General features: G+C 37.7%; 1 protein-coding gene across 1 annotated transcript; it reads left to right on the top strand.

Moving 5' to 3' along the window:
- Positions 1 to 293: 293 nt before the first annotated feature.
- MXRA5 (matrix remodeling associated 5) lies at positions 294 to 16,724 on the top strand. Its single transcript, XM_040056448.2, has 6 exons — positions 294 to 481; positions 2,675 to 2,804; positions 3,113 to 3,503; positions 6,149 to 11,122; positions 11,754 to 12,654; positions 14,182 to 16,724. Exons 1-6 carry the CDS (start codon positions 294 to 296, stop codon positions 16,091 to 16,093), a joined length of 8,496 nt encoding a protein of 2,831 aa, XP_039912382.1. The 3' UTR covers positions 16,094 to 16,724.
- Positions 16,725 to 25,729: the final 9,005 nt, after the last annotated feature.

Below are 25,729 nucleotides of genomic sequence, written 5' to 3'. Positions count from 1 at the left end.
CCTATAAAATTTATTACCATAGGGAGATAGCATAACTTTTTTAGAATAGGTATTTAGTAGAAGTGAGTAATGGGGGAAAAATTGACACTGAAGTAGAAATTGACATGGAATAAAGAAAATGGCTTTCCAATTGATCTTGGCCTCTAGACAATGCAGGCAATCACTAGGTATATAAAGGGTTTAAAATATATAAAGAGTATATAAAAGTTTTAAAAAATCATAATTTCTTCTCTCTTTTCTTCCTCCCTGCCCCACAACAATGCAGGAGGAGCCAGGCGAGGGGAGGTGACAAGATGGGGGAGTGGCTGTCAGCTGGAGCGCTGTCCGTGGTGCTGATGCTGGGACTGGGGCTGCCTCTGGGCTCCCTGGGCTGCCCCCAGCCCTGCGCCTGCTACCTCCCCACCGAGGTCCACTGCACCTTCCGCTCCCTGGCAGCTGTGCCGGCACGCATCCCTAAACACGTGGAAAGAATCAACTTCGGGTTCGTATGGCAGCTTGGAGTAAACAGTTTTATGCTTTTAGTGCAGAAGCCCGGAGTGCTTCGCGCAGGTGTGGCAAACCAGGACCTCTGTGTGTATATGTTCTTAAGTATAATCACAGAGATTAGTACTTACCTGTCAGTGCTGTATTTCAAACACTGCCGCTGCTGGAATGGAGAAATTAGCTTAGCCTTTTTTGTTTCAAACAAAAGTTACTATTATTTTCAAATAAATATTTATACCATGGTGTGAGTTCTTTTTTGGCAAATAGAACATATAGTCATTTAGCCTAGAGGGTATAAAAAAAAAAAGATAGTTAAATAAATCTGTTATGAGAGTGCTACAGAATATGGAATTTTATACCTGATGTAAAAAAAATAATTCTATGAGGTAACCCAGTAGCATTTTGGAGAACAATGAGATATATCATATCTTAAATGAATACAGTGGAAAGAAATTTAATCCATTGCCTTTGGAGTTGTGGTTTTGTTGCAGTTTTTTTCAAGCAACTAAGCACAATATAAGCATGTTTTAGGAACAGATTGCTCAGACTCCAGCTCACTTCCCTCTACCAGGATATTGCCAACTCACATCTGTCAGATTTTGACACAAGAAGGCAGAAACTGTTGGTGGGCTTCATATCACAGAGGTACCGTGTTTGGGTCACTGTGTGACACAGAACGGTGCAAGAGTCGCAGTCCTCTTCTGCTTGGTGTCAGGGCTCCCCCACTACCCATGATAAACACACCCAGGCGACCTCAAGGCCTGTAAATTTTTTATTCACCTAAAGCCTAATTTTAGTGTCAAAATGCTCTTGTGCTCAGAAAAGCTGTGTTAAAGAAATATATTCTCCAATCCCTGAATTGCTTTTGAAGATGGAATGTAGGCTTCTAAGTTACTGAGGTGTTTGGGCTGTTTTTTTAGTAAAGTACATTATTTGATATACCATTAGCATAAAAGACATTTCCTCTCTTCATATTTTATCAGTACAAATGACGTTTTCTGAGTTGTGTCATTTCCCAGGAAGAAGCAGTCTTAAATGTCTGTTGTTGCACTTTCACTTTGAAAGAGTGCTTTTATCATATAACTATTTTAAGTCCTATGCAGTTGGAAGGTGAAGATTATTATTCTAATTGAAAATTATTTAGGAGAAAATTTATTTAAACACGTTCATTTTTTTTTTGAAGGACTGATTTTGAAATAAAGAATTTTAATAAGATGTCTGCTATAAGCTTAGGGGATATGCAGAACGACTGAAATAATACACTGTTATTAATTTTTTAACAAATTAAGTCATTATATAGATAACAGGGTTAAGATTCAAAAGTATTTTCTGCATATTCAAAGTATTTTAATTTCATGTTGTGTCTTCCCTTGCTTTCTAGAAAATATTATTAAATTGGGAAAATCTCTAAAATTCTATGCTCGGTTTTAAGACTTCATGCCTAAATTAGATAATGCATTTAATTTTCTGTATACATATGAAAAACGCAAATACAGAGCTAGGCCACCAAATGTAAGTCTTCCAAATTGGCAAATAAAGCCTGGTTTGATTGTCCAAAGCAAAACTGATTTAGTTTCAGAGAGTAGATTTTTCTGTAATCCTTATCTAAGAGGAGTTTCAAGGCTCAAATAATGTAATTGGAAGGTCAGTTCCTAGATCTTATGTATTCAGTTAATGCAGCCAATTATATTAAGTAATTGTAACAGTAAGTGAAGCAGGATGTGACTTACTGCTTCTTGTGCTGTTTGGGAGATAACCCATTTTTAATGTTTACTCTCCAAATCTCTGTTTATTTATTTTTAAATGCTGCTTTGGCAACACTGCAGCCTGTCTAGTTTGCCAGGCTCCATAGCATCATGGTTTGGCTACAGGCCATTGACTTATTTCCATTCTATAAACTGAACTGCATGGAAAAACATACTGACAACTATTAGAACTTAGATGCCTATTTATTACTTTTATTCCTAATTTATGGCTAAAGTGCCACAAAGTAAGTTAAAAGAAATCTTAATGTAAACATGGCCTAAATATGCTTGGGCCTTGTAAGTCTTTCAGTAACTTCTGGCCTTTTGACAATGCATTAAGGTCCCTCCAGTTTTTCCTGAAAGTTAGGTTATACTAATTTTATATTTGCAGTCCATGACCATCAGTGTATAAATTGTAACTGCATGTGTGATTTTTTTTTCCCCAGGTTCAACAGTATACAGCTGATATACGAAAACTCCTTTGCAGGACTTACGAAATTGGAATTGCTCATGATACATGGAAATGACATTCAGAATATTCCTAATGGTGCTTTGAAAGATCTTGTGTCTCTACAGGTAATGCTTAGGTTTTCCTAAATTTCAAAATTAAACTTCCATGAATAACAGAAAACAAATATAAGTGATCTTTATTAAGCCTTTTTAGGATTAACATGCCATTTTCCCCCAAAATACTTTGGTTATCTATTAACTATGCCTGTGTCTAACTTGATAATGCTAACTAATGCTCAATTTTATTCTGCCTCTGACCAGCATATCATTTTTCAGTAGTGCAAGAGATTTGAATGTGGGAGAAAAAAATTTGCTTCATTGATATTCTATTTAGATTTTTTTTTGTTATGTTTTGTTTTGTTTTTTTTGTTTAGGTTTTCAAAATTAGTTACAACAAATTGAAAGCCATAACTGGCCAAACTCTCCAAGGACTTTCAAGCTTAATGAGACTGCACATGGACCACAACAGAATTCAGTTTATTCATCCAAATGCTTTTAATGGTTTAACCTCCCTAAGACTTGTCCACCTCGAAGGAAATTTGCTCCAGCAGCTTCATCCCAATACCTTTTCAACATTTATGGTCCTTGATTATTTCAAATTGTCAACAGTAAGACATCTCTACCTATCTGAGAATACTCTTAGGACCTTGCCTGCAGGGATGTTTCAAGGTATGCCACTGCTGGAAAATCTTTACCTTCATGGAAATCCATGGGCCTGTGATTGCAATTTGAAGTGGCTCCTTGAATGGAATGAAGTTTCTGGAGGTAGGAGCATAATCTACCAGTGTTTATTGAACTCATAATGTTGAAATTTTTTTCCGCTTCTCTGTGTGGATGGTTTTGTTATTTCCTGAATATTATTACCTATATGATGTCTGTGTGCAGTATTAAATTCTGTTACTGTTCAATAAATGTGTGTATTTAAAAAACACTGTAAAAAGAATGCAGTTTTGTTTCATTAGATAAAAAATATGTATTTAACAGCAAAGAAATTAGCCATTACATTTGGGATAATGGAAGAGGTAGTGAAGTTTATACCTGGAAAGGGGTATTAGCCTTTTACTGCATTTGTTTGCGCAGCAGTACACCTTTGGCTAAGGGCTGCAAATTGTCCTCAACCAACAAAGCTACTGACTATATGCTCTCATAGAAGGTAGTAACATTGGATTTGAACTTGTCTGTCTAAAGATGGAAGGAAATCAGGTTACCAGATTCCTAGTTAAGCCCTCTAATTTTGAATCTATTAACATTAAGACTGTAGTATGCATTCTTCATGTCCATCCATGTTTCTTCATTGACCACAACTTCCTTTTATGATGGAGCAAATCTAATTTAAGTATTTTCAAGTACTTGCAATGTATTTATTTTCAACCATGTAAATTTTTTCATAAATTAGACTCTCTATCTTCATTCAAGCTTGAAGATGAGGAAAGTATTACAATTCTGGTCTGGAACGCTTCTGATTTTTTGCAGAAGCGAAAAAGAGTTTTATAATGCCTCTGTGTAAGGAATACACTAAATGAGGAGAGGTTTGAGTGTCAGTTTAAAGTCTAGGTATCTCAGTTCAGCAGAGGAACTGATGTCACACCAAAGCTACTGCTAAAATATTAAGACGGAATTGGCATTTAATTGTAGCTGAAGATGTCTCAAATGAGTGAAGGAGTCACAAGGTTTACATAATGATTCTGGAGCACATATGATGAATGATGGTGGGTCTTGTCGTCTCAGAATACATAATTCATTGCAATTTTGCACATGACTGTAGGACAGTGCTTTTTAAGAATGTGTGATGCTTGAATGAGTAATATAAATCTTCTGGACTAAACAGAACTTGAGTCATCTAAATGAAATACTGTATTTCACTAGCCTATATTTTAATATTCTTACATTCTGTTCCTGATCCAAATTGTGTGTGTATGTGTAATGGGTGTACTTAAGTTTTACTGTAAGGTATAATAATGAGATATTAGCTGAACGTTCCTTCCTTAGTGCAGTGTTTGGCTTGTTAGCATTTTTATTCAGTTAGGTTATCTCTTTACACTAAAACAGTAGTGATTTTTGGAGGGAGGAATAATTTATCCCTGCCTTTTTCATGCATGACAGATTTTGTATCTGTATGTGACTATAACATTAGCTTCTTTGGGAATTCTGTCCAGAAAGAGTTATTCAATTTCTTCAGACCAGTGTAGCCAATGCCAAGTTGATTGTGGGCCAGTTTTTCCTTATCTTTGAAACATCCTGTTTCAATCTGCAGGTGATAAACTGTATATATGTATATGTGTATTCCATTTGTAACGCCTTTTCAAGAAAATTGATTTTCAGACTAACAAAGGATATATTTTCAGTTTAAACAATGGTATGAAAATTTGCTGTGCATTTTCCTTTCTCCTGATATTTTACCTTATAACCCACCAATATATTGTTCATTCATTCAGAGATCACCCATTCTTCAGGATGATACTTATGCCTAGAATAACTGTAATATGTTTTATTTATTTTATGCTTCCAAACTAAGGTAACATTTGACATTCAAGTGAGCAGAACAATGTAATAAATATATGATTGTTACTTTGCAGACAAGAGTCTGCATTGACAGAAAAGAGGACTCAAGACTGTAATTTCCTAGTCTAGCTTTCCCTCTCTGATTTAGCTTTTTTTATATTATTACAAAGTTTACAGTTGTTTCAGAGGTCAGGGAAGAAGTGGCACCTTTTTTTTTTTTTTTTTTTTTTTTTTTTTTCCCTGCTGATGAATAGCTTGTAAGTGCAAGAACTAATCAGCCTGTTTTGGTAGCTACAGTAAAATGTTTTGTGTACTGCCAATACAGTTCTTAATCAATAGAGGGAAAAAAATAAATATAAAAACAAAAAACAACAACAACACAAAAAAAAAAAGGAAAAAAACCAACAAAAAAAAAAAAAAAAAAAAAAAAAAAACACCCAAACCACAACAACCCTTCCTGGATTATTTAATGAGGGAGTCCAGCATTTCTCTGGTGAATGCTGTATTTTTTGAAAGCTGAAAGGTCCCACTCCTCTTCATATTAGATCCACAAGTTAGGCTGTCACTGTACAAATGCAGACTTTTTGAACAGAGTAGTTTGTTACTGATTTAAATGTTGCCCTGCACACTTCAGTTTCTAGGCATTTAATTCAGATGCAGTGAATCTGAATTTTAGACGGATAGAGTATTCAGTTCTCTCTTTAAAATCAGAAGAAATCATTGTCAGATTGAGAATCGAGTGCCCATTCAGCTGTAAAACAAAGAGGTGCCATTCTATAAGTCTTGTGTGTCATGTGACATAATGCAATCCTCATGAAGTTTATTTCATACTTCTGAGAGTTGTCTAAGTCTAGAACAGAGTTTTTTGGCTTATTTATCTATTTTTTTTTTCTTTTTTTTTTTTTTAGGTGTTTTAAAATGCAAAAAGGACAAAGCCTATGAAGGGGGACAGCTGTGTGCTAAGTGCAGCAGCCCAAAACAACTACAGAAAGAAGATATTCAAAACTTGAAAGATATCTCCTGTAGGAAGCCTGTCATTCAGTCTTCACTGAGGCAAAATAGCAGTACTCAAGATGAGGAAGATGATGACAGTTACGAACTCCCTCTGGAAGAACTTCAGTCCTCGCCATGGAATATTTCACTAAATATGACTGATGAGCATGGCAATGTAGTCCACCTGAACTGTGAAATCAAAAAGCCAACAGGTTCTACCAAAATTCAGTGGAATCAAATCCAGACTCAGGAGATAGATATAAATGCCACAATTGCACTGGATTTTGAATGTCCAATGAATCGAGAAAACTATGAAAAACTATGGAAGCTTATAGCTTACTACAGTGAAGTACCTGTCAAATTAGAGAGGGAACTTATGCTCAGAAAAGAGCCTAAAATAAGCTATCAGTACAGGCAAGGCTCAGATTATGATGCTCTTTACTACACAGGTGTAAAAGCTCAAATACTGGCTGAGCCTTCCTGGGTCATGCAGCCTCTTATAAATATCCAATTAAATAGGCGCCAGAGTACAGGGAAAAAAGTGGTGCTATCTTTTTTTACTGTGTTTTCTCAGAAAATTCATACCAAAACCACCAGGCAGCAGAGAAACTGGGTAATGATAGAGCAAAGTCAGAGCACAAGGACAGCACAGAGCGTGGTGGAAGGGTCAGAGTGTCAGCTGAGCTGCAGTGTGAAAGCTTCTGAGAGCCCCTCCATTCAGTGGCTTTTTCCAGATGGAACGAAACTGCAGGCACCTTTTAATGAGAAAGACAGTAGGTTTTTCATTCTTAGTAGTGGCCAACTAATAATCAAAGCAGTGAGTTACACTGATGGAGGTGTGTACCACTGCATTGCCCAAGTGAGAGATGATGTGGACATAATGGCTTACAGAGTTGTTGTGCAGCCTGCAGCTATTCAAGTAGGTGATTCAGATGTAGCGAGAGTTGAAAAAAATGTTGGAGATCCAATAGCTTTGCCATGCAGTGCAGTTGCCATCCCAGACCCGCAGTTGAGCTGGATACTTCCAAACAGTCAGGTACTCAATGAGTTATCAAACTCTTCAAAAGGCTATATGCTGCCCAATGGTACTTTGCTTATTCCAAGGAGCCATGTCACTGATAGTGGCCATTACAGATGTGTGGCTGTCAATCAGCAGGGATCAGATCAGTTTGTTGTAAGGGTCACAGTAAACAAAATGGTTTCTGACAGGTCATTTAAACGAATAAAACTAAAGAAGCGCCCAGGCTCAAAAGGTTTGTCAAAAACAAGAGGGCGGGTCATAGATGATGGAGAGGGATCAGGGGCGGGAGGGGTGGAGGAGTTCCCACGAAGAAAGAACCGTCTAAAAGACTGGGAAATACCTTTTAAACAAAAAAATGACCAAGTGCCAGAGAGTCAAATTAAAAAGGGGAAGAAGGGCAGAAGGAAAATGAAAATCTGGAAGAGTACTGATGAAACTCAAGACAGCAATGTTGCAGAAGGCCGGAGAGTATTTGAATCTCGAAGGAGAATTAATGTGGCAAGCAAACAGATTAATCCACAGCATTGGGCTGACATTTTGGCAAAGGTCCGTGGGAGGAATCTTCCTAGAACAACAACAGCTACAACCATCTCTGTAACAACTTCACTGCCATCAGTCATGCAGGAAACTACTCCTGCCCCTTATCCCTTAGCCAGCCCTCTGCCTTCAGAGACAGGAGCTGATGTGGTAGATTCCTCTGCTGATGCATCACCTGTGGGTGAAGATGAGCAATTCCCAGTCACTGTTTCACAGAACATGGAAGTGTTTTCGGTCCAGTCTGTATTAATAAGGTCAGAAACTGAACCGTTCTCCAACCACGGAGCTTTACAAACACCTGCAAGTACAGACACTGTAGAAATTGCTTTATCAGGTCCATATTTGACTCCTGTCTCTGCAACTCCACAACTTCAAGGGGAGCAGCATCTTGATGTCAGGACAGATGATTCAGTTGCCCTTACTGAAGAGCCTCTAGCCGAACAAATTGTGACAAACTTTCCTAATGTTCAGAGCAGTTTATTCACTGTGAAAAATATAGATAAAACTGTATCTTCTATATCTGAAGAAAATTCTGCTTTTGCTGAGCTACCACTTGATACTACTCTCCTTGCTGAGTCTCAGACTGTGGATCTTCATAGCACCTTGGAGACAAGCATGAAGTTAAATGAAGTGGGTCCAGTAAGAGTTGACACCATAACTTCGGTACCTTCTCAGTTTGATGAGATCATCTCAACAGATTCTGTAGGCACTACTGCTGTTCCCTTACCTACTTTTCCATTTGCTAGAGAAGAGAGCAGTGATGCAAGATACCAGCTCAAAAAAATATCCACAACTCATACGGCAGACTTAAGTAACAGTTTTCCAGCTGTCACACCCATCAGGGTTCAGAGCAAAGAAGAACCTGAAACTCATAGGAATACAGTGACTCAAGAAAACATGTCCAGCAGTTATGCAGACAGTTCTCAGACAGAGGAACATAGAAACCTGGCTATTCCAAAACAAGATCCCATATTCATTTTGCATAGTGCTTATGCTCCTCAGAAAACAGTGGAGGGGTTAGAAACGGCTTCTTCCATCAGTAGATTGACCACTGTGGCCACTACAACAGCTCCATATAGAAAGACCATGCCTTCATTTATTACTCAGCACGGTAGAAAAAGGCCTTATGGAAGAAGGAGAAGGCCAAACAGAATCCGACAAAGACCAAAGCCTTTGCCCCATGTTGTTTTAACCACAGAGGCAACACCTGTAATTCCAAGGACATCCGAAATTGAAGCTGTTACCAAAACCTCTTCTGCAATTCTTGAAAGTCCTGATCTCAAAAACATCAAAATACAGGCCAGGAAGGAGGAGCATATGGAATCCACTCTTTCCTTAATTCCTGATTCAGGTGTCACAGAGAAAATTACAAAAATCAGAGATGTGATCTCAACTTTCACTTTTAGGCCTACTACTTCTTCACCTGAAGCTAAACACATGACACACCCTACTACCCCTGAAACTTTGGAACTTCCAGTGACTGCACCCATCACAATTTTATCATCATATGCTGTACACGATGCACTTCCCACAAAAGAGTCAAGTGTACCTCTGAAACCAGAGCAAAGTGAAGTGCCAGCATACCACTCATTAGACAATGACTCTGCAGAGAAGGACATGAAAGCAGATTCTAAAACTGTGGATCATGAGGCAGAACAATCAAGGACAACAACTTCTCCTGCATATAGGGGCAGCTCAATACTATCAACAAAACCAAAGTCTCAAGAAGAGGCTAACCTATTTGATTTAGAAGTTGTGGCTAATGAAACAACTGCCAGAACATTCCAGCTGGTATATCCCACTATGAGTGGCTTAAGTATTCCTGTTGGCACAGTCGAAGTTTTTAAGGACCTCTCAGTTTCAAAAGAGCCATGGAAGCCCACAGTATCTATAGAAATGCCAGCAAAAGCTGAGCCACCTCAGCAACATGAGATAATTACTTTATCCTCTTCTTTCAGCTCTGCAGAAACTCAGACTATTCCAGTTAGAGAGACAAAGAAATCTGTTACTTCCCAGGCTGGGACAGAGCCATCTTTCTTGGATAGAAAGGAATCTATGTTACATGTGTTTCATCATTCGCAAACAACTGAAAAGCCTCCCATTACATCCACTGTTTTTATTCCATTTATAAAACTTGTCACTCTTCCCCCTTCCATTTCAAGCACTTCACAGCCTTCTCTTCATTATCCCACCAAGGAGAGTAATGCCTTCAATAAAGAAAGGTTCTCACAAGCAAAACAAGTTGGAGCAGATGGTGACAAAATAGTGATCACCTCAAAACACAATGTTCACCCAACTCCTTCCTCAAATGAAAACAGGATTAGCATACAGTCAAAAGAGAAGCAATTCGAAGAGTTGTATAGTAGCAAGTCAAACAACAGTTTACTGCTAAATCCAAATATTCCCCATCCACCTGCTGGAATGATACCAAGCATCAACCAAAGACTACCTGTTGTGCCTCCAAAGCACATTCCAGTAAGAGGCACAGTGAAGCTTCCTGTAACGCAGGGACCACTTCGCTATTTTATAACACATCAGCCTCTTCACTACACAAACAAACCAGAAATAACAGCATATGCAGCACACACCACCCAGGACAGAAAAACTTTTGCTTCCCAGAGAGAAACAACTACCCCAACACAAGCCTCTCCATTTAACAAAACAAATCTTTTAACTGAAAGCAAGTTCAGTAATCAGGGTCAGAACAGATACAATATTAATTCAAGATTTTTTGGAAATAACCATGTTCCAGATAACAGAGGCACAGCAGGAAAACTACCAAGTCAAGTGATCCCCTATTATCCTGGTTCCAGAATACCATTCCTGTTCAACAGAACAAGGATATTCCCTCACTTAAATATGCATCCTAAACCAGATGTTTCTAGTCAACTAGTGCCAAAAGACACAAATGAGAAGAAGGTTGTTCAGGTGCTACCTACTGGGATTACAGTGCAGAAAGCTACAGCTGTTCTAGTGCCTCCAATGCCACATGCCACAACAACCACATCACCACCAGTGACTTTAAAGATCACCCCTCCAGTCTTTCTCTCTCAGCACACAAAACCACAAATAACCACTACAGTTCATCCTTTTAAAAGTGTCCATCATCGTCATCAAAAATTTCTGTCTCTTCCTTACATGGGAGGCATTATGCCACACAATTCGACTGTAATTCAGTCTTCCACTAATTTTAGGGTACATGGAGAAAGACCTAAAATTATCACAAAAGCATCTCAGAGCATATCCATCCTTGCTGAAACTGATGCTTTTGTCCCTTGTGATGCAGTTGGGGAACCCAAGCCTTTTATTACTTGGACAAAAGTCTCTACAGGTAAGACAGAGAAAAATGTGTTCTCCCACACGGTTTGTAGGGGTATTGCACGGAAACGCAACATGATCACAGGAGTAATTCAAAATACTGAAAAATAGTTCTTGTCACTTAGTAATCATTGTAGAGAAAATCATTAAGTGCAACTAATCATTACGAGTAATAATAGATTTGGAGTGTTTCTTGTAGTAAAAGAAAACCTCTACCATTTAATTAATTTGTTTTTGAAGAGTAATTTTTGGCTGTGAAAAGCAGCCAACTCTGCTTATTCACAGCAGTTAGAATTTATTATGGCAATACTTGTGAGTATGGGTTTGTTAACACTGCTACCTTAAATATTGATGCATGTATCATCTCCATATGCAAAAGGAACAGAAAAGTTGCATAAAGATTTAACAGGGATCCTGAAACATAAGGCCTTCAAAAATTTCCACACTGTCTGCATTTGCAAGGTAGTGGTTAGTTCTGCAATAGAAACAAGGACTAATTTGAGCAATGGAGAGTATCAGAAGATGTCATATGGGCCCTCTGAAGTTGTAATTGGTGTTGACTAAACCTAGAATCTCACTTAAGACTTCTTTATGCATTATGCATTTTAAACCCTTTGACTTTCTCTTTCCTCTCACCTTCACAGGAGCTCTAATGACAGCCAACAGCAAGTTACAAAGGTTTGAAGTCTGGAAAAATGGTACTCTCCTTATCCGAAATGCCCAGCTTCAGGATCGTGGACAGTATTTATGCACAGCTCAGAACCTGCATGGTGTAGATAAAATGATTGTTGTGCTCACAGTTGTAGCCCACCAGCCCAAAATTTTACTTTCCCGTTATCGAGATGTCACGGTCTACTTTGGAGAGACCATAGCAATGGAATGTCAGGCTAGTGGGACTCCAAGCCCATTAATTTCATGGATTTTCCCAGATAGGAAGATTTTGCAGACAGTTACAACCACAGAAAGCAGGATAATGCTTCATGAAAATCGAACCTTGTCTATCAAGCAAGCAACTTTTTCAGACCGAGGAGTTTACAAATGTGTAGCAAGCAATGCTGCAGGAGCTGACAGCATTGCTGTGAGGCTGCACATTGCAGCCTTACCCCCCATCATCCAGCAGGACAAGCAAGAGAACATTTCCTTGCCCCTTGGCAGCAGTATTAACATCCACTGCACTGCTAAAGCAGCACCTTCTCCCAACATCCGCTGGGTGGTGTTTGATGGCACACAAATCCGACCTTCTCAGTTTGTCAATGGGAATTTATTTGTTTTTCCCAATGGGACCCTCTATATTCGTAACGTCTCCCCCAAGGACAGTGGGAGCTACGAATGCATTGCTGCTAACATGGTGGGAGCTGCCAGGAGAACAGTACAACTCCATGTGAAGAAGCACGCATCTAATGCCAAGATCACTGGGAGCTCTCCTCAGAGAACAGATGTAACATACGGTGGCATCCTGCATTTGGACTGCAGTGCTTCTGGTGACCCTTGGCCTCGGATATTATGGAGGTTGCCTTCAAAAAGGATGATTGATTCACTTCACAGGTAAATTACTATTTGGGGTGTTGCAGGTAAATTGCAGTATAGATTAACTTAGAGAAAAGCCCAGTCATATATGTAGAAGTTTCATTCCTGACTTCTGCGGGTTTTGAATGATCCACTCAATCCTTAAGAAGGAATTTGAAATTATATCAAAAGAAAGTCAAGTTATATCTTAGCATAATTTTCTTGAAAGCAGTATTACTCTTGAAAAGTTAGCTTCAAGTTTTTAGGATAAGCTGCCAGTCTTTGTCTTTTGCAGCCACTTGTAAACACAGTAAAAAGTCCAGATATACAGCTTGTGTACTGCTTGTTCCAATAGCAGTGCTTAGTCTGAGTAATATTGCACAGGTGTCTGCTTTTCCCCAGGAGAAAAGGAATCACTGAACTTTATCTCTTAGGCAAATCATTACACACACTAAATACAGGGGAAAAAAAATCAATTTATAATTATTGAAAAAATCACAATCATTTTATTGTCATGTATAAATGAATGTTACCACACAATAATGTAAACCTGGTTGCATATAAATACCTGAAACAATACATTCTCCAATGTTTGCAATATCAAGTAAAATATCACTTCTACAAACGTATAACTGTCCTAACACTTGGCTGAAAACAAATTTCTGTTCTATAAATTGTTCATAGCTCACCTTTGAGCACTATAAACAGATGAGAAATGCACTGTAATTAAAATGCATAAATGCGTAATTTGGCACAACTTTCTTCACAACTGAACATAGTAATAATTTCTTATATTGACAAAAAAATATATTTACGCAACCTGTAGATAGCACAAAATCCAGATTGCATTTTATGCCTTATAGTGGTAGCAAAAAAATTCTGTATTTCTTTTTCATTTTCCTTCATGACTTTTATGTGGACTGCTTTTCAAATACTGGAGATCTTCTGTGGGAAGAAATCTGTGGCTGCTGAAGAAGTTGGTTTTGACCACAATATACCAATTCCATAGTGAAATGGAAAGGACTAATAGCTTTTATAGCATACTGGAATTTTTTTTTTTTTTCCTTATTTCAAAGCTTAGCAACATTTTGCTTCATTTTGACTCTTCTAAAGGTTTAATATTTATACTCAAGGCCAGAGGAAGTTCCTCATCATTATTTGCTTTTAGCTGAAGACCCAGGTACCAGATTCCATTATGGTCCATATAGCCATGTATGCATGATATCATTCAGGGATCTTATATTTCAATGTTATAGAATAATGTACATGTAGTCAGAAGAGTCAAAACCACCATAATTTGGTATTTAGTGGATGTCTATGTTGTGGTGAGCAATGGTCATTTAATGGTCAGAAACAGCATTATAGCCAGTAAATACAGAAATACTTGTTTACAAGTGAGTAGAATTAATTTTTTCCATTTTCCTCTCCTATTCCTTTTTTTTTTTTTTTTTTTTTTTTTTTAAATACTGTTGAGTTGTTATTTCCCCCCTATAGATTTCTCTCAGTAGTTAATACTCAAGGTGTGATTTTGTAGCTCATGTTAGGTTCTTTTTTCTTTCCTTACAGCACTTTGGAGACTAGAATCAAAGTATATAGCAATGGGACTTTGGTTGTTCATTCAGTTACGGACAAAGACGCAGGAGACTATTTGTGTGTAGCCCGCAATAAGATAGGGGATGACTATGTCGTCCTCAAAGTGAATGTGATGATGAAACCAGCAAAAATAGAACATAAGAATGAGAATAACCACAGGGTCAAGTACGGAGGGGACCTGAAAGTTGACTGTGTAGCCACAGGTCTGCCAAACCCAGAGATCTCCTGGGGCCTTCCGGATGGCAGCATGATCAATACTTTCATGCAGTCGGATGACAGCGGCAGCCGGACGAAGCGATATGTGGTCTTTGATAATGGAACCCTGTATTTCAATGATGTTGGACTGAGAGAGGAAGGGGACTACACCTGCTATGCTGAAAACCAGATTGGGAAGGATGAAATGAAAGTGCGGGTCAAAGTGGTGGCAGAGCCTGCAACTATCAGGAACAAAACATACATCACTATTAATGTTCCTTATGGTGATGTTGTCACAGTAGCATGTGAAGCCAAAGGAGAACCCCCTCCCAAAGTGACCTGGCTTTCCCCAACCAACAGGCCTATTCCTGCCCTGTCTGACAAATACCAGATTTACAGAGATGGCACCCTCCTCATCCAAAAAGCCCAAAGGTCTGACAGTGGTAACTATACTTGTGTAGCACGGAACAGTGCTGGAGAGGATCGGAAGATTGTTTGGATCCATGTTGATGTTCAGCCTCCCAGAATCAATGGGCATCTCAGTGCAATAACATCTGTGAGGGAGACAGCCATCAGAGACAGCCGAAAACTTATTGACTGCAAAGCTGAGGGCATTCCTGCTCCACGTGTCTTATGGGCTTTTCCAGAAGGAGTAATCTTACCGGCTCCCTACTATGGGAGCAGGATCACTGTGCATCGCAATGGTACGCTGGACATCAGAGGGGTGAGGCAGACAGACGCCGTGCAGCTCGTGTGCATTGCTCGGAACGAAGGCGGAGAGGCGAGACTGCTTGTGCAGCTCCTGATCACAGACCGTTTGGAGAAACCCTCCTTCAGAGACCCTGTCAGTGAAAGGATCACTGCCATTGCTGGGCACAGCATCAATCTGAACTGCTCAGTGCAGGGGAACCCCAAACCCAGCACAAGCTGGATCCTTCCCAACGGTTCTGAAGTGCTGAGTGGCAGTCGCCTGCACAGATTTTACCATAAGAGGGATGGGATCTTACACATCAGCAGCTTATCTGCTGGGGATGCTGGGACTTACCGCTGTACAGCCAGAAACCCCGGAGGTTATGTGGAACGAGTAGTCTTCCTGAAGGTGGGACTCAGGCCAGAAATTAGCAACCAGTACAATAACCTGGTGAGCATCATCAATGGAGAAACTCTGCAGCTTCATTGCATCACCCAGGCAAACCACCGGGCGCAGATCTCCTGGACACTGCCCAATGGTATGGTTATGGATGCCCCCCAGGCTGTGGGCCGCTTTTCCCTGATGGAGAATGGCTCACTGACAGTGCGTGAGGCTTCTGTATTTGACAGGGGCACTTACCTGTGCAAAGTCTCAACAGAGTATGGCACTTCTGTTATGACTGTGCCTGTCATTGTGATCGCCTATCCTCCTCGGATCACCAGTGAGCCAGCACCTGTCATTTATGCCAGACTTGGAAATTCAGTTAAACTGAACTGCATGGCCATTGGGATTCCTAAAGCAGAAATAACATGGGAGCTTCCAGATAAATCACATCTGACAACAGGAGCTCAATCCCGTCTATATGGAAACAAATTCCTCCATCCTCAGGGGTCATTAGTCATCCAGCAGTCCACTCAAAGGGATGCGGGCTTCTATAAATGCACTGCTAAAAATATACTAGGCAGTGATTCCAAAACAACATACATACACATATTCTAACATTAAAATAAGTGCTTTTGACTGGATATTGGTGTTCAAGTCACTGCCAAATGAGTGCAATGCAGAAAGTTGTGCTTGCAACAATGGCTAAGGAGAGGAAAAAAAGGAATTAATCTGCATTTCTTTTGTACTCAATATGGTAGTAAATCTGGAATTGAAAAGACTAACATTGAAAAAAGTCTTCAAATTGTTAAGACAGTGTAATGTTTTTCATGCTATCCAATAGCATCTGAGACCTAAAGTACTTTATTTTCAATAGTTGAAAGCAATTTCTTGTTCTAACAAGCACCTTAAAAGTACCAAAGAAGTATTAACTGTTAATAAGTGAGCTGCAGTGATACAAGTACTTTAGTGAATCATAATTTTTTTTATACCCTGCAGTGCCTTTACATAATCTAGGCTTATAGAATATGATTATTAACTTTTCTGTTCATGCTTCTATCAGCTCTTCAAAGTCAAAGACTAAATTAGCAAATAAGAGTGATCTATTTTAATAAAAATACATGCAGAGATTAGCTGCCTTGACATATGAACGTACATTTGCCAGCTACTAAGGACGCTATGGTCAATTAATTCATTATATATTTTATATGTATTTTTTAATCTGACTATGAGACTAGAAAGAGTAACAATGAACTTGGTCTCATTTTATAAATTATTGGTCTTTACAAGACTCTGATACATAACATTGTTTTATAATATTAAGGTCAATATACTGTACATTTTATAATAAAACAATATTTTCCAAAGAATGTATTCACTGGTTTTCTCTTTTTTTGGAAAATAAGGAACTCCAAACAGTGGGAGGATGGAGTTAGGTGATAAAACTGAAGTAATGTAGTGTTATATCTACTTGTATTTGAACCAGTTTCTGTTTGATTAATTTATAGATGTTTTAAGAAAGACAAATTATTATGATTGCTTATCTTTTTAAGTGATTTATTAACAGAAATTTATGTATATTTCAGCATATATTTACAATCTCAATACTTCTTCTGCAGTCAAGGATTGTTTACTGGATAATGTGCATAATTTTATTAAGATTTATCTCTTGTGCTATAGCGATATTTGCTACAAGGTGCTGAATGTGCCCATGTTTTAACAAACTATAACAATCAGAATTTTGCAGATGTTAACTTAGCTTTAAACATATGGATTCTCTCAGATATTCCTGAATTCCTAAAGTTCTGCTTGTTCATAAAACTTATGCTCATGTTTCAGAATATGGGTAGAATAAAAGCTTTATTTTCTCTGTTGAACAAAACATGTCGGTAATGTAAAGTATCTTGATAATATTTACATTTTGCAAAAGCTAAAGGCAAAGATTTCCTTGCCCCACAAGTTTATCCAGTTTAGAAATCATAATGGTAAACAGAATGGAACTACTTAAAGTAAAAAGTATTTGATTAGAACAAGAATATAAAATTAATTGAGAAGGGCATTGCTGAAGATAAAAGGGTTACAATTTATATTATAGAATATTTTATAAAACTTATTTTCCAAAAATTCAGTGCAGGCTAAAAATCTGTAGTTTGTACACAACCTTATTAAAGTTGTGGATATGTTGCCTAATTAAATAGCACTTAATTATGTCTCTTTTATGGTTTAAACCCTTGGGCACTAAATCACCAAGCAGTGCTCAAGGGGAAGCCTGTCCCTAAATACCTGGCAGGGATGTAGCTGCTTGTGAGAGTAGTTAATGAAGAAAGAAAAGAGGCATTTAAGATTTTTAACTAGATTGTCCATGTGGTACTTTCTAATCTGGCTATTTTCCGTGAACATATCAGATATATCTTTAGATATTTTAATATTATAGTAGTTTTCCAATTTGGAAAATGGTCATACAGTAAATAATAATAATAATAATAGTACCTCTTGTAAAAGAGTCTGAAGTCAGCGTTTGGCATTGTAGTAGGAGTCAAGCACTTTTAATCATTTTTCCACCCTTCACTTAGCAGTTATGTGAATTTAGAGATATTCTTGGGTGCTGAATTACTTCTGTATATTCCTATTAAGTAGATTTCTTTTTATGTTAAGGGAAGGAAATAGAATCCAAACCCAAATTCAAACATTTGATCTTTTAGGATCAAACAAAGCATCTGATCATATTTTATTCCTCAGTCCAGAATTTTCATAGCTGCCAATGGAAGTTTTGGAGGCTAAGAAACGATAGATTTGGCTCTAGACATTTTCTTAAGTCAAAACTTGCAGGCCTGCAAAATTCCTTTAAAAGTGGACCTAACATTTTTTAATGTGTTATAATTTCCATTATGTTTGCCTTTATCCCTTTTATGAAAATATACTCTCAATGAGAGTATAAAATAAAATTTTCTTTCAAAATAAATGTAACTACAATTTAAAAACATCAAATTAATGCTTTTTACACTCAAGCAGTGTTCGGCCGTAAGTTGTGTCTGTCATAGTCTTTCTCTGCTAATATGCCAGTTGTCCAGGATATCTATCTTGAGTCCCTTTTGTAGAAATAAAAATGTTCACAGGGATAGTAAGCCTGTTCTAGGACTTACATTCTTGGGCCTGAGTATACGTGTCATTCCATCTCCTGAATCATCCATCAAATGAAGGCAGTTGTAGGACACTGAATTTAAATCATAATTCCTTCCTTTATTTCAAGGTATTTCTTGCAAGTTGTATTAAATAAATCAATGAAAAATTCACATTACATCAAGGGTGCAACACATCTTTTTTTTTTCTTCAAAAGTCTTCACTCATTCTTCAGACCAAGCAGGACCCATGCATTTAAAGGCAGTGTAGTTTGATCTTTTCTGATTTGGGGAATGCTGGGAAAATAAGTCCTTGCTCATGGTTTGAGATTGTTTCTAAGTTTTTACTTGATCAGTCAAAGCAGGTTCTAGATAGTTTCCATGGGGAAGAAAATAATTCCTTGCTTTTGCTTTGTAAATGGAGAAGAAAGGTTTGTTTATCTTCTATTTGGAGAAGCAGAATTACAAGATGTCTTATTAAAACTGTGCAGATTGAAAATTACTGCAGTTGTAGATATATTTTTTTGCAATGGCCTTCACAAAAACAGGTTCACTATGACCATATCCAGAACTCAACTAGCAACTAGTAACAAAAATGGGTGTAGGAATATAGACCAGAAAAGCAATAAACAAGGAATTTAACAGGGTATTCATGTCTAGATTTAATAAAATTCTTAAAACACTAGAGTTCACTTGCATGTTTTAGTGATTATCTTCAAAAGCTTGTGAAGTCCAATTGTGGTACATGAAGACTGGAAAAAAATACCAAAGCTGTAGTTGAGAAAACATGGAATAGCAAAACTCTGGTATTAAGAGAGGTACTTTGTGTAACTCATTACTAAACAATAAATTTGAGAGTGTCTGTAGAATAATGGTGATAGGAGGGAGCTGCTCTGTGTGTTTCTGTAACAAATCATATAACAACAATCTAGTTGCCTTCTCACACAAGTAGTTAGTCCAGAGTATGGGAAGAGAGGATTGATATAGTATGTCTTACTTTAGCAGCTTTTTGGTTTATTTGTTTGTTTTACGTAGCCATATGTGATGTCCTCATGTCCAAACTAAAGAAATGTGATTTATCTTTTGTAGCTGGGAAGGTAGATATTACAGAGAAGTCATGAGTAACTGTTTCTCAATTAGGAGAACATGTCAACTGAATCCAGCTAAGGTCTGGAGACTTCCCACATTTGTTAATGGCTATCAGTTTTAAAGATGACATTTCAAAAATATGCAAATATTCTGAAACTGAAAAATATTGAAGTACATAGGACCAAATTACAATTCTGAGGGTTCTTTCCAAATGGGCAAAAATGATTGGAAATAAAAAATAATCACTCTCCCCACACTAATAAATACAAATGTTATTCAAAAGGAATATTTATGTTATGTTGTGTTATTTATGTATATGTTATACAAATACAAATTATATTCAAAAGGAAGACAATGAATACAGAATTCAGAATTCCTGAATACCATAAAAAGTGAAGAAAGTGTAGGAGTTGTACAAGTTAATAACATGACATTCCAAACAAAACCTTTTCACTTTGAAATCTGTTCAAGAGGCTTGTGTGAATGAACATAATGGACATACTCTTTGCAGTCAGGCTCAAATACAAATAAATTGGAAAGAATCCAAGGAAATAGTTTAGAAAAGATAACCTATAATGCTAGTTGAAATAAGATGAGCTTGTTCTGCCTAAGGGGGAAAAAATAATAATAATAAAAAAATCCAAATATTAAATACAACAGTTAAGAAACTGTGTAATCTTTATAGAAACAGTGATGAGTTGTTTTTCAGGCTCACTGAGGTGAGTATGAGAAACTTACTCGGAGCAAACTCTAAGCTAGATATTAAGAAAACAAACTGTAAGAAGAGTTGAACAATGTGTTATTTTTCTTGAGAAAATTTTGAAATTCCCATCTTTGGAGACAGTTTAAAAAAGTTTAGTCTGATAACTGCAACAGGTAATCAACATCCTGGTCCAATAAAATGAGAAATCTTGCGGTTTCTTTACATTTAGGGGGGGGGTTTAATACATTTATTTGGGATTTCATTACATTTCTATCTTTCCTAGATTTTCATATTAATTGGATGCATTTGTAAAATATTTTTTTGCTATCTTTAGTCTGGACTTGTGATTTTTATCTATGTAATCTTCATGATAATCTATGGGGTTGTTAACCATTTAGTACATAACATATATGCAAACATGACAAATAGGTCCACTGTAACAACAACTTATGGTGGAAATCTCGTGGAGAGGTTTCTAGAAGCAGCTATGTCCTAGGATCTTTTTCTCATTCAAATAGTTTGGTTTACAAAGGCATCTCACGCCACATCATTCACAGGTTTGCGCAGAGCAGAAATAAGGAACTGCAAGGACTTTATATATTTCTTTTACCTAGCCTGGGTTTTATTTATGTGTGTGTTTTCAAAAATACATCTACAGTCTTTCAATGCAGCTAGCTACCATGAAAATATCCTAAAAGCTGTATGAGCATATGTACAGCTTTTAATATAATTTCCTCTCTTTTATTGTTTGCAAATTGACCAAAGCAGGTTTTGAATGATAAAAGGCAGTGTAAATCCTCACAGAGAACCCATTAATCACCGCTCAATCATGTTTCCTGAAAAAGATGATAAGACAGAAGCCACTGCACACAGTGGAGAAGCACATGAAGTAGACTGTGGAGGATTATCATCCTGAGGAAGAAATAGTGGTTTGTTAGAGCTGTTGCAATTTCTTGATGTCTAAAGTTAAAATTTTCTTTGTTTGTCCCAAAGGTGTGTATACTTTTTGCATCTATTTCTGTTTGTCTAACAAAAGTACTGTATTTTCCTGAAAACCTTTTCTTGCTGGTTCAGTCCGTTAGAAGAAATCCTAGTAGCTTTTGTGATTAACTGAGTTAGAATCTCACCTGCCATAAATCAGTTGAACCTGGCTCAAGAGCCACCCATTCTGTGAGCATCCTCAACTTTTCAATTGGAAGGAAGTTGAGTTGAGGTGATCTAATAGTGAGAGAAAGAGAGTGCAAGCAATAAAGAGTGGTAATTGAGTACACTCCTATTTTTCAAGTCTCTTTATTACATGGGAAGTTCTGAGCCTCTGCTTACTCTTTTGAATAAGCAAATTTCTTCGCCTGGGAGGTAGACCTCTCATATTTCTTTCTTTCCCATATGTAAAACCCACTGCTACTTTCATATATGGTGAGAGTGATGCTTCTGACATATGGGGTAATGCAACAAGAAAGATGCTTTAGTGTTGGACTGTGGATGTTATGACATTGAACTGCAGCTGTGTACCACCTACTAAGCACTTCTTTGAATGTGGGACCTCCACAAAGGGAAATACATGTTGGCAGCAGTACTGTTGCTTCTCCCCTTCCCTGTGACCCCATTCATCAAGCACAGCTGGCCGTTGTATCAAAGAATTCTCAGACTGGCCACATCTGATGTGCCAGATCACTGAGTGGTTAAAAGGCATAAATATATGATGTCTCACAGCTGCCAGGAGTGGAGATGGCAGCTAGCAGTGTGATTCTTGACAAGTGAGGGGTAGCATGACATGAGATGGATATTCAGATTATAAAATATAAAAGAATAAGTGGTGCTGTCACACCTAAGTACCTCCTGTGGTGCTCTGTATCATTCAAAGCACACCTGATATCATATGTATATCCCATAATCCCTGAATCAACAACACATGTATGGGTTTCACTGTTACCTTTATTCCCAGTGTTAGTTAAAAAAATAATTCAGGCACTGACTCAAAACTAGATTTTTTTTTTCCTTTCTTCTAGCACAAAGGGTCAATGGATTAAGCTGCTGTATTCGCCTACTGAGAACTACTCTGTGCTTTTATGAGCTTCTCTGGAATATTAAAATAACTGACATAATGAGGAGCATTTTAATAAACCCCTATTTACTAACCTGAGAGAAAAAAAAAAGAAAAAAAAAGGCAAAAACAAACAAACAAAAAAAGGGTAATCAGGGATGACAAATGCATGCAGCTCCTGCAAAACTAGCAAACGAAACATCTTAAATCAATGGGAAAGTTCCTGGACTCCAAATTGTCTAGACAAAGAAAGTCTTAACTGTTTCTTAACCGAATCATCTTTTTCAGTAAAGTGAGCTTGGGAACTGATAAGCAAATTAAAAATTTGAGTATTTTGAAAGAGCAGAGGAAAAGTACAGCAACTGGGACTTGAATAAGTGTTGCAAAGGGCCTTTCTTATATAAAAGTATAGGTTCTTATATAAAAATGGAGGAGTATATCTAATTGTATACTTCTATAAAGCTAACATCTTGTCAAAGTATTTTGGTTTTTTTACAGTGTGCAAAAAAGGCATTAATATCCTGTTCAGTTGGTTTTAAAAATTCTGCTAATATCTTGGTTAAAATCTGAATAAAATTTATTACTAGGCAGGCCTAGTGGCAATATTACTGTGCTGTTATTACAGCATGTGTACATAAAAAAATATATTTAGTTATAAGAAAACTATAACCGGAATTTTATGCCACACTCTTTGTATTGTAAGCTGCAACACTGATATAATTAAAATTTATTTCTCTTCATCTTTAGGCCTGTCATCTGTAACACAATAGGGGGGCAGTGGGTGTGTGGATAAGAAGATTGCTTACAGTGCAGTTACGCAAGGTGATCTATTAGAAAGCTGCCAAAAAAAACCCCAACCCCAAACCCACACTCTCCTTTTCCTGTTTCAGCAGTGAATTTCCCCATGATCTATTTATACCTGTTCTTTTATGAATGTGTACTATGTCTTGTGCCAGTTCAATTCATTAATTTGCTAAAAAAATAATCAGGAGGGGTGGGAGACACATGGAGTGTATAGTTTTCTGCCTGGTCCATAAGCTGAACTGGCTCATCCAGGTTATTAGTGAGAAGTACATGAGCAAGAAAGCGAATATGCAGCAATGTGAAATGAAGCAAGGAAAAGCAGGATCACCTTCTCCAATAGCAGTAAACTGTTAAGCTTACCCTGACATTTCTCTTATACCTAAATTGTTCAATGTGCATGATTGTGTACAGCCTTGTGAATGTTTTTGTGGAACATACGTGAGTGTACCTTCATAACTGCATGTAATGATGCTGGCCAGGAGATCACTGCAGCTGGGGAGCTGGTGACCCACATCACAACTAACCTGAGCAGGCGCAGACCTGTGCAGAACTTGCAGTGCTGTGTGACACATACAACATGACCCCCAGACTCATCTTGCGCTGCTCACATCCCTTGACTGTAAAATAAACTCACATAGTAATTCTAAAAGGGAAGCCTGCAGGAGGCTCCCACTCAGTGCCAGTGATTACCCTGCCTGCATGGCCTTGCCTTGATCTCACAGTGTAAGTTCACACATGCATATCTTCTTTCTTTGACAGTAGAAATGATGAGCAGAGTTTGCTTTCAAAAAACAGTTCTAATTACCGAACTGGAGCAACTCTACCATGGATGGGCTCTGCCCAGGGTCTGCCTCATCCTGATCAGAGGCCCTTTTTGGTATTGCACAACTCAGAGTTTCCAGAACCTGAAGGGAAGAAAGGTTATCTATACGTCTCTTTATAATGCTAGCTCTAATTAATGCTGATTTAAATACCCTTCACCGAATGCCTTTCTTTCTGCAATCATGATGAACCAGTACCTCCTGGTGCAATGCACAGCGTATTCATTCCTCTCAATTGCATGATAGCTGTGTATTCTAATAATCGTTCTAGAGGAGAAGTATTTTTCTTTATGAAAGGTAGAATTGGTAAGAAAGCGAAAATTTAGGCAGAATCTCTTATACAAAAATTTTTATTGTTTTTTAGAAACTGACTTAATATGCATTCTCCAGTCTGTAAAGGAGGAGCTCTTTCAACTGAATTTCTGGGTGCTTTCTAAGACCAGAGGAATTTGCGCAGAATTTTCTCTGTGTGCTGGACATCTTGAGGACTTGCCCTCAAATGGACCATATCCTCAACTTTCTCATAACCTTTCACAACAAAAGGAACATTAATCTATTCCCTAGTCACCTCAGCACACTGACAGACAATTATGCTTCGTAACGGCCATGAAGACAACAATAATGAGAAAAGCAAGAGTCTCATTCCTTTTCCCCTCATTAATGAACATTTTGTGTACCCTGGGAAGCACTGTAAGACACACACTTACAACAAAGGTCTGCTTGGCCCCATGAACTTATGCTATATGTCATGCTGTTCCATTAATCATATTGTTTTGACTCATATAAATGGATTCTTGCTGTGTCAAGAGAAAGACATGCAAAGGGTTAAAAGTGGAGGAGGCATGAGGTGACCTTCTGTTATATGACCACACATGACCAAAATTATCTGCAAGAAAAGGTTTGAGGGACTGAATTTTGCGTTTTCTTTATTGTGAATTTTTTTGGTATTTCAGAATTCACTTTGGAATGTATTTGGGATATGTTGTGCCAAACCTTTAAAACAAAATATATCCTGTTACAGTTTTTTCCTTCAGCCTTCAGTTCCATTCTTAAGCTGTTGGACAATGTTTCAGAGTATTCAGCTAACCGAGTTCAACTTTTAGAAAAGACTTATTATTAAAATAAAAAAAAAAGTTCTGGTGATTCATTCAACATGACAGTGAATATGAGGGAGATTCCCAGCTCACAAAAAATAAAGCAAATAAGAAACAGACTGCTTTTGCATAATCACATGCAGCAAATGGTGACAGGCTTAATATTTGCTAGTTAAGGGAATCAGAAAAGTTGTGGTTTTTTCTCTCTGATTAACCTCACATAAAACATGGTAACAGATGGGTACATAACATTTGAAAATATAGGAAACAAAACTACTTGATCATGGGAGATTTACTCAGCAGATTATCTTGAGCCATTCCTCATTAGAGATATCTTCATACAGGCTGATGTAGCCAATCAGCCAAATTCAATTACTGAAGAGTTGAACTGTGCTTCCTGACATTGCATGGGGTTCCACCAAATGGAGGAAAACAAAAACTTGCACTAATTAGAGATGTCAGACCACTCGGGAGAGCAAAATGTAACTCAGGGTAATTTCATATACTGAGTCATACAGACACTGTCCCACCCTTGCTACAACCTCTCTGAAATTTAACTGTAGTTTATAAACATACATAT

Source organism: Hirundo rustica, chromosome 2, assembly GCF_015227805.2.
Source record: "Hirundo rustica isolate bHirRus1 chromosome 2, bHirRus1.pri.v3, whole genome shotgun sequence".
Lineage (NCBI taxonomy): Eukaryota > Metazoa > Chordata > Aves > Passeriformes > Hirundinidae > Hirundo > Hirundo rustica.
The sequence above is the reverse complement of the archived record's forward strand: the minus strand, read 5'-3'. Positions and strand labels throughout refer to the sequence as shown.